The sequence below is a fragment of the Tachypleus tridentatus genome, chromosome 13, assembly GCF_004210375.1.
Source record: "Tachypleus tridentatus isolate NWPU-2018 chromosome 13, ASM421037v1, whole genome shotgun sequence".
NCBI lineage: Eukaryota > Metazoa > Arthropoda > Merostomata > Xiphosura > Limulidae > Tachypleus > Tachypleus tridentatus.
Window position 1 is genome coordinate 263,339,213 of NC_134837.1, and position 15,640 is coordinate 263,354,852.

A 15,640-nucleotide genomic window follows, 5' to 3' on the forward strand; every position below is an offset into this window, starting at 1 on the left:
GTTTGTCCATTTAATAACTCGAAAAACTTCTCAGCTTTTAGTTCAGTCTCATTACGGTTTTGTGCAAAGCATCATGGGAAGTCCAGAACGAGACCAGTTTTCCTGTGGAATTGAAGCTTATATATAACAGTGTTTAGAGATCGTTTGTAAAGAAGTGTTCTTAGTTTCAGATCAAGAAGTTATCATGGTTGAGAAGAACCAGACTACAAAAGAGGACAAACAGTTTGATAGTCATGGGCTCTTTGCCCAACGATTACTTTTGGTAGTAACGAGTCTGGCTTCTTTGTCGTGCTGTGTTTACTACTATGGAGCTTTCCTACAGGAGTACTTTTCTTATCCTGTGGTCCTGAATGTTAAAGTAAACAACAGTGGAATTATGTTGTTTCCAGGGGTAACGATATGTAACAGACATAGGTAAGTTTGGTTTATTTATTGTGTGTATGTGACACAGGACTAATAACAGTGTTTCTCATACACTTGTCTGCTACATGTTATTTCTGAGACGATTCTTTGTTTTATACAAGTTACGATTAAGCAGTGTTTATTCTAACAGCTATTGTTTATTGAAAATGACATTTATAGTTGGCACTATTTACTTCTGATGGAAGCAGATCAGATTTAAATATTAACACTGTAATGAAAACATACTTCTTGATCTAAATGAACACATTAATTTAATAGTCCGATCAAGATTATTATTCGAGGTGTTTTCGGATGTAATCCCATTAATATCTCAGATGGCTCAGACGGCTTAGGAGATTTATGTTAGTACTAACTCCATATATGCATGAATACATATATATTAACCTAATAACGCAAAATAATATGATAAATTACTGTGATAAATATAATAAATGTATATATATATATGTTTGTTTGTTTTGGAATTTCGCACAAAGCTACTCGAGGGCTATTTGTGCTAGCCGTCCCTAATTTAGCAGTGTAAGAGTAGAGGGAGGCAGCTAATCATCACAACCCACCGCCAACTCTTGGGCTATTCTTTCACCAACGAATAGTGGGATTGACCGTAACATTATAACGCCCCCACGGCTGGGAGGACGAGCATGTTTGGCGCGTCGCGGATGCGAACCCGCGACTCTCAGATTATGAGTCGCATGCCTTAACGCGCTTGGCCACGCCGGGCCATATATATATATATATATATACTGAATTTCATAAGCAATACTGTTAATAAAAGTAACAGTAAGAAAATAATATTGTGTGCTTTACATTCCTGAAAATATAAAACCAGATGTTAGCTTCATTAAATCCCAACACAACCAAAACTGTACACAATCCTGCTTAACCTCCAGTGATTAATGAAGCAATTACAGCTACGTGGCTTTAGAGTATCTAAATATCTGAGATAAATTAGTGCAGGTCTGGCATGGCAAGGTCTTTAGAGGCGCCTGACTCGCAATATTAGAGTCGCAGGTTCGAATCCTTGTTACACCAAACGTACTCGCCTTTTCAGCCATGGGAGTGTAATAATGTACGGTCAATCCCACTATTCGTTGGTAAAAGAGTAACCCAAAAGTTGGCGGTAGTTGGTGATGTCTAACTGCTATATTAGAAAAGGTTAACGCAGATAGCCCTCGTGTAGCTTTGCGCGAAATTCAAATAAACAAAGAAATTGGTGCGAGACGTGTTGCTAGAAGGGTGGTTCCCAAAGTTCCAGTAAAGAAGTCAATGTTTGTAAAGTAATGATAAATAACAAATTATATGAAGTAAATACCAAATCGTAAAATAAATAGCAAATCATATTAACAGTGTAATTAGAATAATCAAGTAAGAAGTAAAAAATTAAATTTAATCTATGGTATGTGTAACGTAACAGTTTTATCTTTGTCAATCCCATGATCATGTACAGAGCAGTTAGCCGGAAGTAATCGGTAAAGATAAACCTTATAAAAAGATGAAATATCGATAAACTGAATTAATAAAGCAACGTTAAGTCACGTGGGTAAAACTAATGGTGACAAAAGCGGCCGATTATCAATATAAAATAGTGTGTAAATACAACAGTTTGGAAGATGTAGTGATAGTTTTGTACGCCCGCCATCCCTTAATATGGACATTAGGAAATTACATATCGCCATCACTTGGGCTGCAAGTTACCAACCAAAAAGTAGAATTGAATTAACACAAAGGAAGAATATGTTCAGTGAAGAGATTCACTGAGTCGCTTTTTTTCTTTTAATTTTATTAGTACGTGGTATGGTTTTGTTTCTTTGAACTTAAGCACAAACTGCACAACGGGCTATCTATGCTCTGCTCACCACGAGTACCTAAATCCATATTTTAGTGTTAGAAGCGTTCAGACTCTGTGAATCATATGAAAAGCGAATATGCTGACGTCTGTATACATATATTCCGACAGCAGTTTTGAATATGTTGTTAATGTGTTATACCTTTTACCAGATAACATAAAAATATGAAAGACTGTATGTTTTTAGAACGCACTCGACAAGATCTGTTCAAATATGATCTCAAATCATAATTTTAACACCTGAACACTTCTTGAATTTAGGTACATTTTATCATGAAATGTGTGGTGCACCTGCTGTAGTTTCTTATGTCTTCTTATTACAATTAGCCAACAGAATGATCAAACAAGTTTATCTGCAATAATTTAAAGTAAAAGTGAAACTCGTAATAATATAAACCACTTGGTTTTGTCCATCTTCTATATACACACATGTATGTATAACACAGTATTCTTATTAGGGTTGTTTCTTATTCTAACTATAACATACGTTATTTTAATATATATATGTATACATATATACTCTAGTAAAAGATGTCCATACAGTGATTGTTTCTTGTTTTTGGGTTAGAATAAACAAAAACAAAATACGAAATCTGTGCTACTCTGAAGATGGTGTGAGAGATAAGTCACTGTGGAGAGCCTGTGATACCATACTTGATGATTTTGACTTGAACAACTTGCACTACACTAACTCATATTATCAAGGATTTGTTTCGGTAAGCTACACATTTTTGATTGGGATTATTGAATTAAACAACTTAAAAATGTACAATTACGACGAAAGGCACAACCAAGTTTCTGTCATATTATAGATAGAGTGGCGAATATTGAACATCATAGACAATGTATATATGTGGTTGTTTGGTCAGCCCCGCTCCTTGTTCATCACGTGCCCCCGAAACAACGACGACAATACAACAGTCCAGAAGAACCAGGACATTGTTAACAAGGTAGATGCTTACCTATCACTGACCGAGAACCAACGAATGGAAATCAGCACAAGTCTTCATGAAATTCTTGCGAAATGTTCATACGAAGTCTCTGACTGTTATAGCACGTAAGTAGAATTTTATTACCCAAGTTTGGTTTCTTGTATTTACCTTAACCTCACTGAAAAGTTTACCTTCTAGATTTTTCAGCGCTTTGGAGTCATAAGTGTAATAAATGATTCAATCGTTAGCCGGGGCCCGGCCAGGCTCGTCATGGCGAGGTGAAATTGCCACTCGACTCGTAATCCGAGAGTCGCGGGTTCGAATCCCCATCACTCTAAATATGCTAGCCCTTTCAACCGTGATGGCGTTATAAGTTACGGTCAATCCCACTATTCGTTGGTAAAAGAGTAGCCCGAACGTTGGTGGTGATGACTAGGTACCTTTCCTCTAGTCTTGCACTGCTAAATAAGCAGATATCCCTAGTGTAGGTTTGAGTGAAATTCAAAAACAAACAAACAAATCGTTAGCCGGATTAATAATATAACTCCAAATCTGGATTGTTAGCCGGATTAATAATTTAATTCCAAATCTGGATTATAAAACAATAACCCCTTTTCCGCCACAGAATTGAATGTAACTAAGTGAACCGGTTCTTCACACAGATTGCTGCATATAAAAATAGTTACCTCCACGAATGTTGCACAAAGTTACCCAAACTCTTACTGTCCCTAATAAAGAAGTGATTGAAAAGAAGAAAGGAAGCGAGTCAAAACGACCAACTGCCAACTCTTTGACTATTATTTACTAAAGAAAATTTGGAATGGGAGTCAATAATAATGCAGAGAAGTTGATTTTCGGTTTCGGGATCAGAACCCGTCATCACACACTATCTCTTTTATCCATGCAGTGTGTTCTCTTTACTTTATGTTGTTGGGTGAGGAAAGTGTATGTAATACATATTTAAATATACTTGATGGTTGTTTATTGAACAAACCTGAGACAACTTTATCTTTAACATCGAAGAATAAGTTATAGCTGATAAATACACATGAAATTTTGAGAGTACTTAATGTATCTATATATTTTGTCATTGTGAAAATTTTAAATATTGGTAAGAAGGAAGTGCAATGTACAGCTTATTATTCTGTTTACACGTGGCTCAGTGGTCAACTCAGGTCCGATCACGTTCTTAACACGGGTCAGAGTATGGCTCAGTGGTTAACATGGGTCCGAACGTGTCTCAGTGGTTAGCATGACGGACGGTGAAAACGTGCCGCTCAAGACAACAACAAACAAACAATCATACATCACACTTGCTGATGTAAGGAGAACAGCCGAACCTTATTGTTAAGTCGAACAAGAGTAGCCCAAGAGGTAACGATAGCTGTTGTTGACGAGCGGGCCTTCGTAATCTGAGTGTCGCGGGTTCGAATCCCCGTTGTACCAAACATGCTTGCATTTTCAGTCTTGGAGGCGTTATAATGTTACGGTCAATCCCACTATTCGTTTGTAAAAGAGTAGTCCAAGAGTTCGTGGTGGGTGGTGATGACTGGTTGCCTTTCCTCTGCTCTTACACTACGAAATTAAAGACAGCTAGCGGAGATAGCCGTTGTTTAGCTTTACGCGAAATTCAAAACAAACAAACAAACTAGCTGTTTTCTCTCTATCTTTTAGTTGCCCAAGAGTTGACGATAGCCATTGTTGAATAGCTGTATTCTCTGTAGTTTCTTAGTAGTCCAAAAATTGAAGATGGCTGTTGTTGACTAGCTGTCTCCTCTCTAGTTTCTAGGTTGTCCAAGAGTTCAAGATGGCTGTTGTTGACTAGCTGTCTCCTCTCTAGTTTCTAAGTAGTTCAAGAGTTGAAGATGGCTGTTTTTGACTAGCTGTTTCCTCTCTAGTTTCTAAGTAGTTCAATAGTTGAAGATGGCTGTTTTTGATTAGCTATATTCTCTCTAGTACATGGGTGTGCAACATTTTTCGTCGGTGGGCCATATAACCAACTTCATCAATCAAGCGGGGCCACTTAAAAAACAAGCTTATTCGTGTACATGCACAATAAATTAAAAAAAATTCTCAAAATGCAAGCAATAATATTTTATATTTTTGCATGAGTGATCATTTTAGTGCGACACTTGAAATTTAGAGTCCTTGCAGAGCTTGTCAATATCAGCTTTGACAGAAGTGGTTGCCACTCTTAACTGACTGGTCAAATGTTCATCAGTCAGCTGACTTCTACATTTGGTTTTGATGAGCTTCATTTTGGAGAAAAATTGCTCACAGCAGTAGGTGCTACCAAAAAGGGAGGCAATTCTTTGTGCATGACGGGACAAATTGGGAAACTTTTCACGTACACAGAGTTTGTAAAAGTCTAGCAAACTGTTTTCAGAGAATTTCCTTTTAGTGTCCATGTCAGCCTGCAGTTCAATGAGTTCCATTTGGCAATCATCAGGACTGTCTTCCACTGCCAAATCAAAAGGTTGAGCGAACAATTTCAATCTAATTTCAGTTTGTCTGAAATCTGGAAATCTGTTTGCAAACTCATCACGCAGCTTTTGTACACTGGTTCCATATTTGGTGCAATCCAGATTAGGAAATTCCAGTTTCCTGGTTGCAAGACATGTAAAATGGGTCAATATGGCTCTTCTCAACTGAACCTGGAAAAGTTCCAATTTCTTCTCAAAAGCACAAATATGCTCAAACAACTTATTCACAAGTTGACTTTTCCCTTGTAGTTTTAAGTTTAAATCAGACAGATGCTGTGTAATGTCTGTGAGGAATGCTAAGTCATTCAGCCAGTTCTCATTGCTCAAGAAGTCCACATTCTGACGTTTGCTCTCCATGAAGAACTTAATCTCCTCTTGCAGATTCCAGAATCTCTTCAAAGTAGCAGCTCTACTAAGCCAACGTACAGCAGAGAAGTACAAAACATCTGAATACTCACTGTCCAGCTCATCTAAAAAGTTTTAAATTGTCGATGATTTAATCCTCGTGTTCGAATATAATTTACGCATTGGACGACATTTTTCATGACTTCTGCAAAATCCAGAACTTTGGTGCACAAGCTCTTTGGTGAATAATGCAATGGCTTACAACTACGTCTTGTGCTCCAATTGCAGTTAGAAATTTCTTGGTGAATCCATTTGTCCTACCTGTCATGGAAGGAGCACCATCTGTTGTAACACCACATAATTTATAAGGATTCAGTTCAAACTTTTCTACAACCTTAAGCACTTGTTCACAAATATCCTGTCCTGTGGTTGTGGAGGAAAGGCTTGCCATATCTAAAACTCTTCGAAAACATCAAAGCCTGCAGTAACAGCTCTGATGAAAATGACAAGTTGGGATGTGTCATTGATATCAGTGCTTTCATCCAAAGCCAGACTGAAAGCTTCACACGAATTCAATCTCTCTTTCAAAGTTTCTTTGATGTCCTCTGAAAGATCTCTTGTCCTGCGTGAGACAGTAAAGCGGGAAAGGCTAGTTTGCTCCACCAAATATTTTTTCTCTGGACATGCATATTCTGTGAATATTGTTAAACAATTTTTAATAAATTCTCCATCACTGAAAGGCTTTCCCTTTTCTGCCATACATTCACAAAGCTTAAAACTCAGTTTTGTCACCAGTTCTGAATTTTTCTTGAAAGTGGTAAAACACCTTGTTGCTTTTCAATGGATGTTTTAAATGTTCAATTTTGTCCCTTCGTGCCTGACCAACAATTTCATCAAACTGGGAGGAGTGCTTAGTTGCGTAATGTCGCTTAATATTGTACTCTTTCATGACTGCAATTGTAGTTTGACAGACGAGGCAGACAACACCTTGATTATGTGGGACAACAAGATATTTTGTGCACCATTCACTGTTGAATAACCTTCCCTCATCATCAATTTTTCGTTTCTTAACTGCTGACATTTTACTAGCCCTGAAATCAAAACAAAAATTATTCTCACGAAAATAGCAAAGTAGAAAAAAACATAGAATTTATTTACACATGGAACCTCTTATGGACAGAAACACATGTTTCTAAATTGGCATCCCGATCATAGCCTTCCGGTACTTAAATTAATTGAGAATAGCAAAATACAGTGTGACCTCGCCTATTCGCGGTTCGCCATTCGCGGGTTATGCGCGAACTGCGTTTTTGTAGGTCACAGAGACTGAAAGGGCTTTTCGAGGAGATTTCTGTTGTATTTACTCAATCAAGCCGTTTTTATCAATTGTCGTCTTCACCAAACACGATTGTACTGCTATTGGCTGACTGCCTCAGCTTCCCCAACAACGCAAACGGCAAAGCACAGCCCGGTAACGCACGGTACAATTTAGTGAAATACATAACAGTATGCAATATTGCTACATTATTACTGCATCAATGAGTATAAGTATCATTAGTGTTTGGGAAGCATTTCATATAGTATATAATCGCATACATATACGTTTTAAAACTGCATCCAATATTCGCGGTTTTTCGCTATTCGCGGGAGGGTAAAGAACGTAACCCCCGCGAATAACGATGTCACACTGTACATAGAATCAGATGCATCTGAAAGCAAAAATTTTAATAAATTCAGTAAAGTCACAACAATATGCTAAATAATAATCAATTTACCTTCAATCTCTTGTAGTAACTGTAAAAGGTAATAAAACTTTCACCAATAATGAATGACGGATAGCAGAGGTTTGGGAAAATTGTAGCCAGCGGGCGAAGGCGAGGTTCAGGACATGACGTTGAGTCGTAGACAATAGTGCTAGTGCACGTCACCTATTCATGCCCTAAGGAGGCCGACCAATCGAATTCGGCCTGCTCCTCTCTAGCAAAGATAATTTTAGAAGTTTGTCGAGTCGAAGCCTGGGAATCCCGTAGGATCGATGCTTTTAAAAATATTCCATTTGCGTTGGATTACAGATCAGGCCACATGGTTAGATTACAACAACTAGGGCCACACTAAATGGCTTGGCGGGCCGGGTTGTGGCCCGCGGGCCGTCTGTTGCACACCCCTGCTCTAGTATATAAGTAGAGCAAGAGTTGACGGTGGCTGTTTCTGACTAGTTATGTTTTCTCTAGTTTCTAAGTAGCCCAAGAGTTGACGATGGCTGTTGCTAACTAGCTATTTTCTCTCTAGTTTTCTCAGCTTAATACTAGTGACAACTATACTCAGGTGACCCTTCTAAAGTTTTATGCAAAACGTCTGTAGGAAATAAAGATGGCACCCAGACATATTTTTGAACTAGTCTTTGTCCAGGTCTACTGCTGAAAGGTAGAATTCAAAAACACATTTCTAACTGAAGAGACAAACGGTTAATCGAATGAAAACTGGACTTCATATTTCTCTCTTGCCAAAAGTTGTGTTGTATAATATTAAATAAACTACATCAACACCTGACTTAGTTCTTTGCATGTTATTATTTCTACTGCTGGTTGAATGTTCTATGATCTGTACAGGTTCTCACAGTTCTTTGTGTTTCGTTTTTTCCACTGATGATTGAATGTTCTATAATCTGTTGAGGCTGTCACAGATCTTTGGGTTTCAATGTTTCCTCTGATGGTTGAATGTTTTATGATCTGTATAGGCTGTCACAGATCTTTGTGTTTCATTGTTTCCACTGATGGTTTAATGTTCTATGATTTGTAATGGCTGTCACAGATCTTTGTGTTTTATTGTTTCCACTGATGGTTGTATGTTCTATGATCTGTAAAGGCTGTCACAGATCTTTGTGTTTTATTGTTTCCACTGATGGTTGAATGTTCTATGATCTGTATAGGCTGTCACAGATCTTCGTGTTTCATTGTTTCAACTGATGGTTGAATGTTCTATGATCTGTATAGGCTGTCACAGATCTTCGTGTTTCATTGTTTCCACTGATGGTTGAATGTTCTATGATCTATTGAGGCTGTCACAGATCTTTGGGTTTCAATGTTTCCTCTGATGGTTCAATGTATAGGCTGTCACATTGTCACAGGTCTTTATTTTCTTAATGACGACAACGCAGTGTAGAAATAGCAAGTTTATCAAATTTGCCAGTTTGCTATTTTTGGTTTTACTCTACAGTTTAGTAGCACCAGACTCTTTCTTAGTCGTTCACTTACTTTGTAATTAATGAAAGAAAATATTAATTTTTTGTAGATTACTTTAGTATTTTTATATCTCTATCACTAATTTAAATCGTTGTTTGAGATTTTACTTGGTTTATTTCGTGATCACCTGACGATTACCGTAGAAGGTCGAAACGTTGTTCGCTCATCTACATAGAATTTTCTCCCACCATACCATCCGTTTTTACATATACACATGGTTTATTTGTTTGTCTTTATCACTTTAGCCCCTACCATGAAACATTCGTATCTTTTACATGCGCAATGTGTTACGTAATTGATTTGCTTCTATATTTGCATGGTATACAGTATGAGTTACAGGCGTGCTATGTAGCAATTTCGGTCTGTTTGGTGTGTAAAACACGTTAAAGAGAACAAAACTATTATAGGATATCTTATAAATCAAACAAATAAGTTTGAAAATTAAGAGGTAGTTGGGTAAATGCTCTTCGATAATTGAATAATATAGGTATCCTGTATAAATTATACGACACTTTTATTTTGAGAAAACAAATAAGTTAAACAATTTTGACAAAGTGAAGTGACCGTTTATTACCAACTGTATGGACCTCTTTGTAACTACCGAAGCCTTCTAATGTATAAATGATGTACTATATAAAAACAGCAATAATTCAATTATATCGGGCCTGACATGGACAGGTGGTGAGGGTGCTCGACTCGTAATATGAGGGTCGTTGGCTCCAATCCCCTTAACATGTTTGAGCTTTTAGCCGTGGGATGTTATTATGTGACGGTGAATCCCAATATTAGTTTTTAAAAGAGTAGCCCAAAAATTTACGGTGGGTGGTGATGACTAGCTACCTTCCATTTAGTCTTACACTGCTAAATTAGGGACGACTAGCCCAGATCGCCCGCTTGTAGCTTTGCGCGAAAATTCAAAACAAAGAAACAATCAAATATATTCTGTGAAATTCTTATTAGTTGGCTTCTTATAATGGCCGTTAGATGGTGTTAAAAACATCAATAACTATAGTATTAGAATATATGTTTTTGTTTGCTTCTTTGTTTTGAATTTCACGCAAAGCTACACGAGAACTATCTGCGCTAGTCGTTCCTAATTTAGCAGTGTAAGACAAGAGAGGAGGGAGCTAGTCATCACCCCCACCGCCAACTCTTGGGCTACTCTTTTACCAACGAATAGTGGGATTGATCGTTACATTATAAAGCCCCACGGCTGAAAGAGCGAGCGTGTTTAGTGTGACGGGAATTAGATCCTCGGATTACGGGTCGAGTATCTTAACCACCTGGCCATGTCAAGCCTAGAATATTTCGAACTCATTCACTGCCTTCATTTCAAGTTTGATACTGTTTAATCACTTTGTTTGTCCCAGATATTTGGTAACTGTGACTTTTCTGTTGTGTAGTTTTCGTTCATTTATTTATCAGTAATTCCTATTCTGTAATTCAAGATATATTTATCTATACTGATGTAAAATAATACGTTTTCTAACTATATATATATATGTGTGTATATCATAAATGGCAGAAGTTTCACAACGTTTTGGAGTTTTCTGTACGGAAACTGTTTTACCTTTAACCCTAAACGTGGAATGAAAGGTCGTGATTCTCTGATACAAACTACAGGAGCTATGGCTGGTGGGTAGAAGTTTTCTACTTATTTATTTTGGCTGCTATGTTCTAATACATGTTTTTTTCTTTATCTGGTAAACAGATGTCAACTTTGGATATTAAAGTAGAAATATGAATTATTGTCAAAATTAAAAAAATATTCACAGATACGTTGATAATTATAAGTTTAATACTAACTTCTGAAAAAAATGTTTAATAATTTATTACTATTTTTGTTTTCCTATAACTTCAACGAATCATCAAGTCTCTGAACCAAACCTAACAATTATTGAAAGTTAGACCGAAACTGTTCAAGCATTTAAATTCAGCCCCATATAAGTCGAAATTTAAACATGGTTTTCTCTGTTTTTTTATTTCATTTCTTCGTATTGTGCAGCTAATGAAGGAATTTATATCGAGGTATTTACAATGAAAAATGATGGAGCATTATACACATGAACTCAGTTTTGGTAACACTGAAAACAGTAACATTTATCATGTTGAAACTTCAAACCATAAGTTGTGCCTTTACAATAACTCACGGAAGAATGATAAAGCAAAGTGTGATTTTGTTATTATAGGTCTAGATCTTACCTTCGGTGTACAAACTATAGAGGTAAGTACAATGGATGAAGAAGACTTACGATTGAGGCTTGTAATACACTCTCCGCATGCCATGCCTGATATTGAGAATGATGGTATAGACATCGCACAAGGCACATCACTTTCTATGGGGATTGAACAGGTAATCTCTCATGTAGTACTTTCATGTTACTTTATAGAAACAAATTTTTGAGCCTCATACTTTAAATATAACAATCAAGTGATTTTTTTAAATTTCGCGCAAAGCTGCACAAAGGCTATTTGGCGCTAGCCGTCCCTAATATTCCAGTGTAAGACTAGAGGGAAGGCAGCTAGTCATCACCACCCACCGCCAATTCTTAAGCTACTCCTTTACTAACGAACAGTGATATTGATCGTCACATTATAACACCCCTACGACTGAGAGGGCGAACATGTTTGGTGTGATAGGGATTCGAACCCGTGACCCTACGATTACGAGTCGAGTACCTTAACCAACTGATCATGCCGAGCCATTAAGTGATTTAGATAATCGCCGGTCTTATGTTCGTCAGAATTAACGTTGAACCAGTTAGGCCTGAGAATAAGCGAACTGGAACGAGCCTTTGTACTGGGAGTCAATTTGAAAAAAAAAAACAAAAACAAGAGTATCAGATGTGGCAGTTAACAACTTTACGTAGAACTAATAAAATTAATTGTTTGAAATGTCACGGCCGTCTTAGTTATTTGGCCCAAGAGTAAAGGCCCTCATAACAGTTATAACTTAGTTTAGGGTAGTCGCTGTTGTCGAGACCTGCAGCGTCCCTCTTCTTCAATGGTGAGCAGACATATTTTTTGTCTAACACTCTCCTCGCGCCAACCACTTTGCAACCTGCGAGTTGTGAGTTCGAATATAATCACTTTTTATGCTCGCCCTTTCAGCAGTGAGAGCGTTATAACGTGATAGTCAATCACACTATTTGATTAAAGTAGCCCACGTAGCAAGTGTGTAATGTTGAATGGTCCTCCTCCCTCTAGTGTAGGCTAAAAAGCTTTTCCGTTTAATTATTACCCATGCTTATCGACTCTTGTTTACCATAACCTTCTTAGCTGACCATGGCTACGTAGTTAAGACACTCGACTCGTAATCATTACTAGTAAGTAGTACGAAAACTTCTGTTTAGCACAAAGCTACACAACAGACGATCTACATTCTGTCCGGGCCCGGAGCTTGACTCGTAATCTGAGGGTCGCAAGTTCAAATCTCCGTCACACCAAACATACTCTCCCTTTCAGCTGTGGGGGCGTCTTACGGGGAATAGAAAAGGCGGAAGACTTTCGAAACATCGTCCTCTACACTTGTGTCTCCACAACATGTATTTGCTGTACATTCTACGAAGTTTCATCATGAATACGCTGCCTAAACAAACTATAAAAAAACAGTATTAATGCGTTATGTTGTTGTAATAATAGTATTAAAAGGTAAAGTTATTGTGACAATAGTATTTGTAGGTAGTCTTATTGTAACAACAGTATTCAAATGTAGACTATTGTAACAATAATGTGAATAGGTAGTCATATTTTAACAACAGTGTTGGTAGTTTTATTGTAATAACTGTACCAATAAGTAGTATAGTTGTAATCAGGGGCGTAGATTTTTTACACCCGATGAGGGAATGATTTTTGCAACCACTTATGTGGACTGTTCGATTTACAAATTGGTAATCTCTGATTACGTGAACCTGAAAGCTGTAAACATGCAGTCACAGAGTAATCTTGTTACCACGATACTTCAAGGTTTCCATGTAGGTTTGTATAAGTGAGGTGTTGTGAACAGTTTTCAAAATGTTAATATGATAAAGACAAATGTGTCATAAATTAACTGCCACATGAATTTGTTCCTGCACACTGCACAGTATGACCATTATACTTGACAAGGCTACTAATAACTTTCATTGCATGAATTACGTTTTTAAATATTAATAAAATTAGTAATTACCCTTGATAAGTTTATATCTACTGAAAAACTGTTCATGTTGTTTGATAAAAATAATTAAAATGTCTTTGCGAATTATTAAATTACACATCAATACAATGTAGCACATAATTATTCAATCTTTTCATTGAAGTAAGATTCATTTAGTCCTCTAGTCTACATGTTCCCAAACGTAGAACTCCTTTGTGATGATCTGTTTATGAATTCTTTCATAAGCTCTTCCATATTTATCTTGTCGACCTCATCTTTGTGAGTGTGACAAACTGCCACATGGTTGAGGCGGCACTGAGACATAGTTGACCTTAACCACGTCTTCAACCGTCTTAATGCAGAAAAGCTACGTTCACATTCGCAGCTGCTTACTGGACATACAAGCAAAGTTTTCATGAGAAGAAACACTTCACTAAACATCTGCTGTCTTGTTTCATGCCTTTTGCAGTAAGCATCCTTCGCATCTTTCAGAGATACTGTTTTTGTTGTTCCTTTGAACATGGGCAACTGAAACTCGAGCCGTTGTGCAGAGATTTCTGGATATAAGATTATAACCGAGTTGTCAATCTTGCCAGATGTGATCATGTTCTCAGGTGCTAGATATTGCCTCAAGTCATTGTTGTCTGCATTAAATCTAGTGGTCAGATGTTCTATGACGGTGTCCACAAATTCATAATATTGGCTTCTGTAGTAATCTCTAGCTGTTGCAGAATGGTGTGCTGAGCCATCACCTGTGATCCTGCCCGGGGGGGGGTCTGCGAATTCGTGGTAGTTCAATAAGCACCAGATCTAGGGAAGTTACCTTATTATCAGTTTCATCAAATATCTTGTTGTAATTTTACTCTGTTCGCAATACCCGCAACTGCTCAACTGTCATTGCAGATGCTTCAATTATGCCAGATACTGTCGCTGATTGTGCTTGGAATGCACGGTTTAGTTCCTCTAATGCAGCTAATGGATGCTGAGCCATCAACAATCCTAAAACTGTCTTTCCTTTGTCAAATCTGTCCAGCAGACCTCGTACTTTCACTGCTGCATCTGATTTTTCATTTGATAATTCAGGCAAAGAATCAACAATGCCACTGTAGTAATCATTAGCACATGTAATTGGAGATAGGCGGCACAACCAGCGTGTTGGACACAGTGGGCGGATGTATTTAACTGGACCATTGTGTCTGTCTGACGATACAATATTTTCAAATATTGCCTTGTATTTGCTTGACTTCTGAAGCAAGACACCAAGTTCATGTACCCGCTGGATAGAATCTCGAACACATTCACTGGCTTCTCCAATTTCCCTATAAAAAGGCATCTATTTTCTGCCTTGGCATAATACATATTGCCTTGTATTTGCTTGACTTCTGAAGCAAGACACCAAGTTCATGTACCCGCTGGATAGAATCTCGAACACATTCACTGGCTTCTCCAATTTCCCTGTAAAAAGGCATCTATTTTCTGCCTTGGCATAATGAAAGCATATGACTTTTTGAGTCTGATTGTCGAAGTGTAGCCATGGGAACTCATCAAACCACTTACCCTGGAAGTTGATATTTTGAGATTTTGCTTTCTGTCGTGGTATTAGTTGTGCATCTGGATGATATGGAATTCCACACTGTATCTGTGGTGTGTCAGATTTTTCATTACTGCACAAACTTGTTTCACAACTATCTGGTGGTTCATGATGTGCAATAGTTGCACAAGTATTTTCAGACTCGTCCTCTGATGAACATGGTATTTCCTGTGTATAGCAAGTTTCTATTCCTTTGCTTGAGGTTGTTGGATTATCTGCATCTACATTGTCACTTGTAGTACTAGTAATTGGCTTGAAGAACTGTCTAATATCGGAAAGTTTGAGACGCTTGCTTGTCATAATTGGAAACTGTTTCTTAGATGACTCAACAGGCTAAAATACAGTCTTGATTGAAAAACTCTAAGATACAACGAACGAAGATAGAACAGAATGGAAGTGGGACTGAACTTTACAATGTATTTAAGTCGAACGGGCGAACCTCACAGTGACTACCGAGCCGACTGACCGCCTGGATATCACTGGGACAATAATGTGTGCTAGTAACAACACAAGTAATTGCAAGTTTCTCGAAAAAGAGAATATACTGTTCTTTTACCATAAAGCACCAGCACTTTATTCGAGGGCGGTGATAATCTGAAATTTCATGGAATAATGAGGGCCACAAACACAGGTCTAATGAGCT

At 37.6% G+C, this 15,640-nt stretch overlaps 1 protein-coding gene and 1 long non-coding RNA gene across 5 annotated transcripts in view; one reads left to right on the top strand and one right to left on the bottom strand.

Annotated features, from left to right (window-relative positions):
- The window catches only part of LOC143239736 (uncharacterized), a 570,827-nt gene that overhangs the window by 209,302 nt on the left and 345,885 nt on the right, over positions 1-15,640 (bottom strand). The window lies entirely within an intron of this gene.
- The window catches only part of LOC143236546 (FMRFamide-activated amiloride-sensitive sodium channel-like), a 27,815-nt gene continuing 12,175 nt past the window's right edge, over positions 1-15,640 (top strand). Inside the window, exons 1-5 of the mRNA XM_076474850.1 lie at positions 1-414; positions 2,838-2,985; positions 3,139-3,326; positions 10,797-10,906; positions 11,461-11,624. Coding sequence (XP_076330965.1) covers positions 185-414; positions 2,838-2,985; positions 3,139-3,326; positions 10,797-10,906; positions 11,461-11,624 — 840 coding nt within the window. The 5' untranslated portion in view covers positions 1-184. The remainder of the gene's footprint in view (positions 415-2,837; positions 2,986-3,138; positions 3,327-10,796; positions 10,907-11,460; positions 11,625-15,640) is intronic.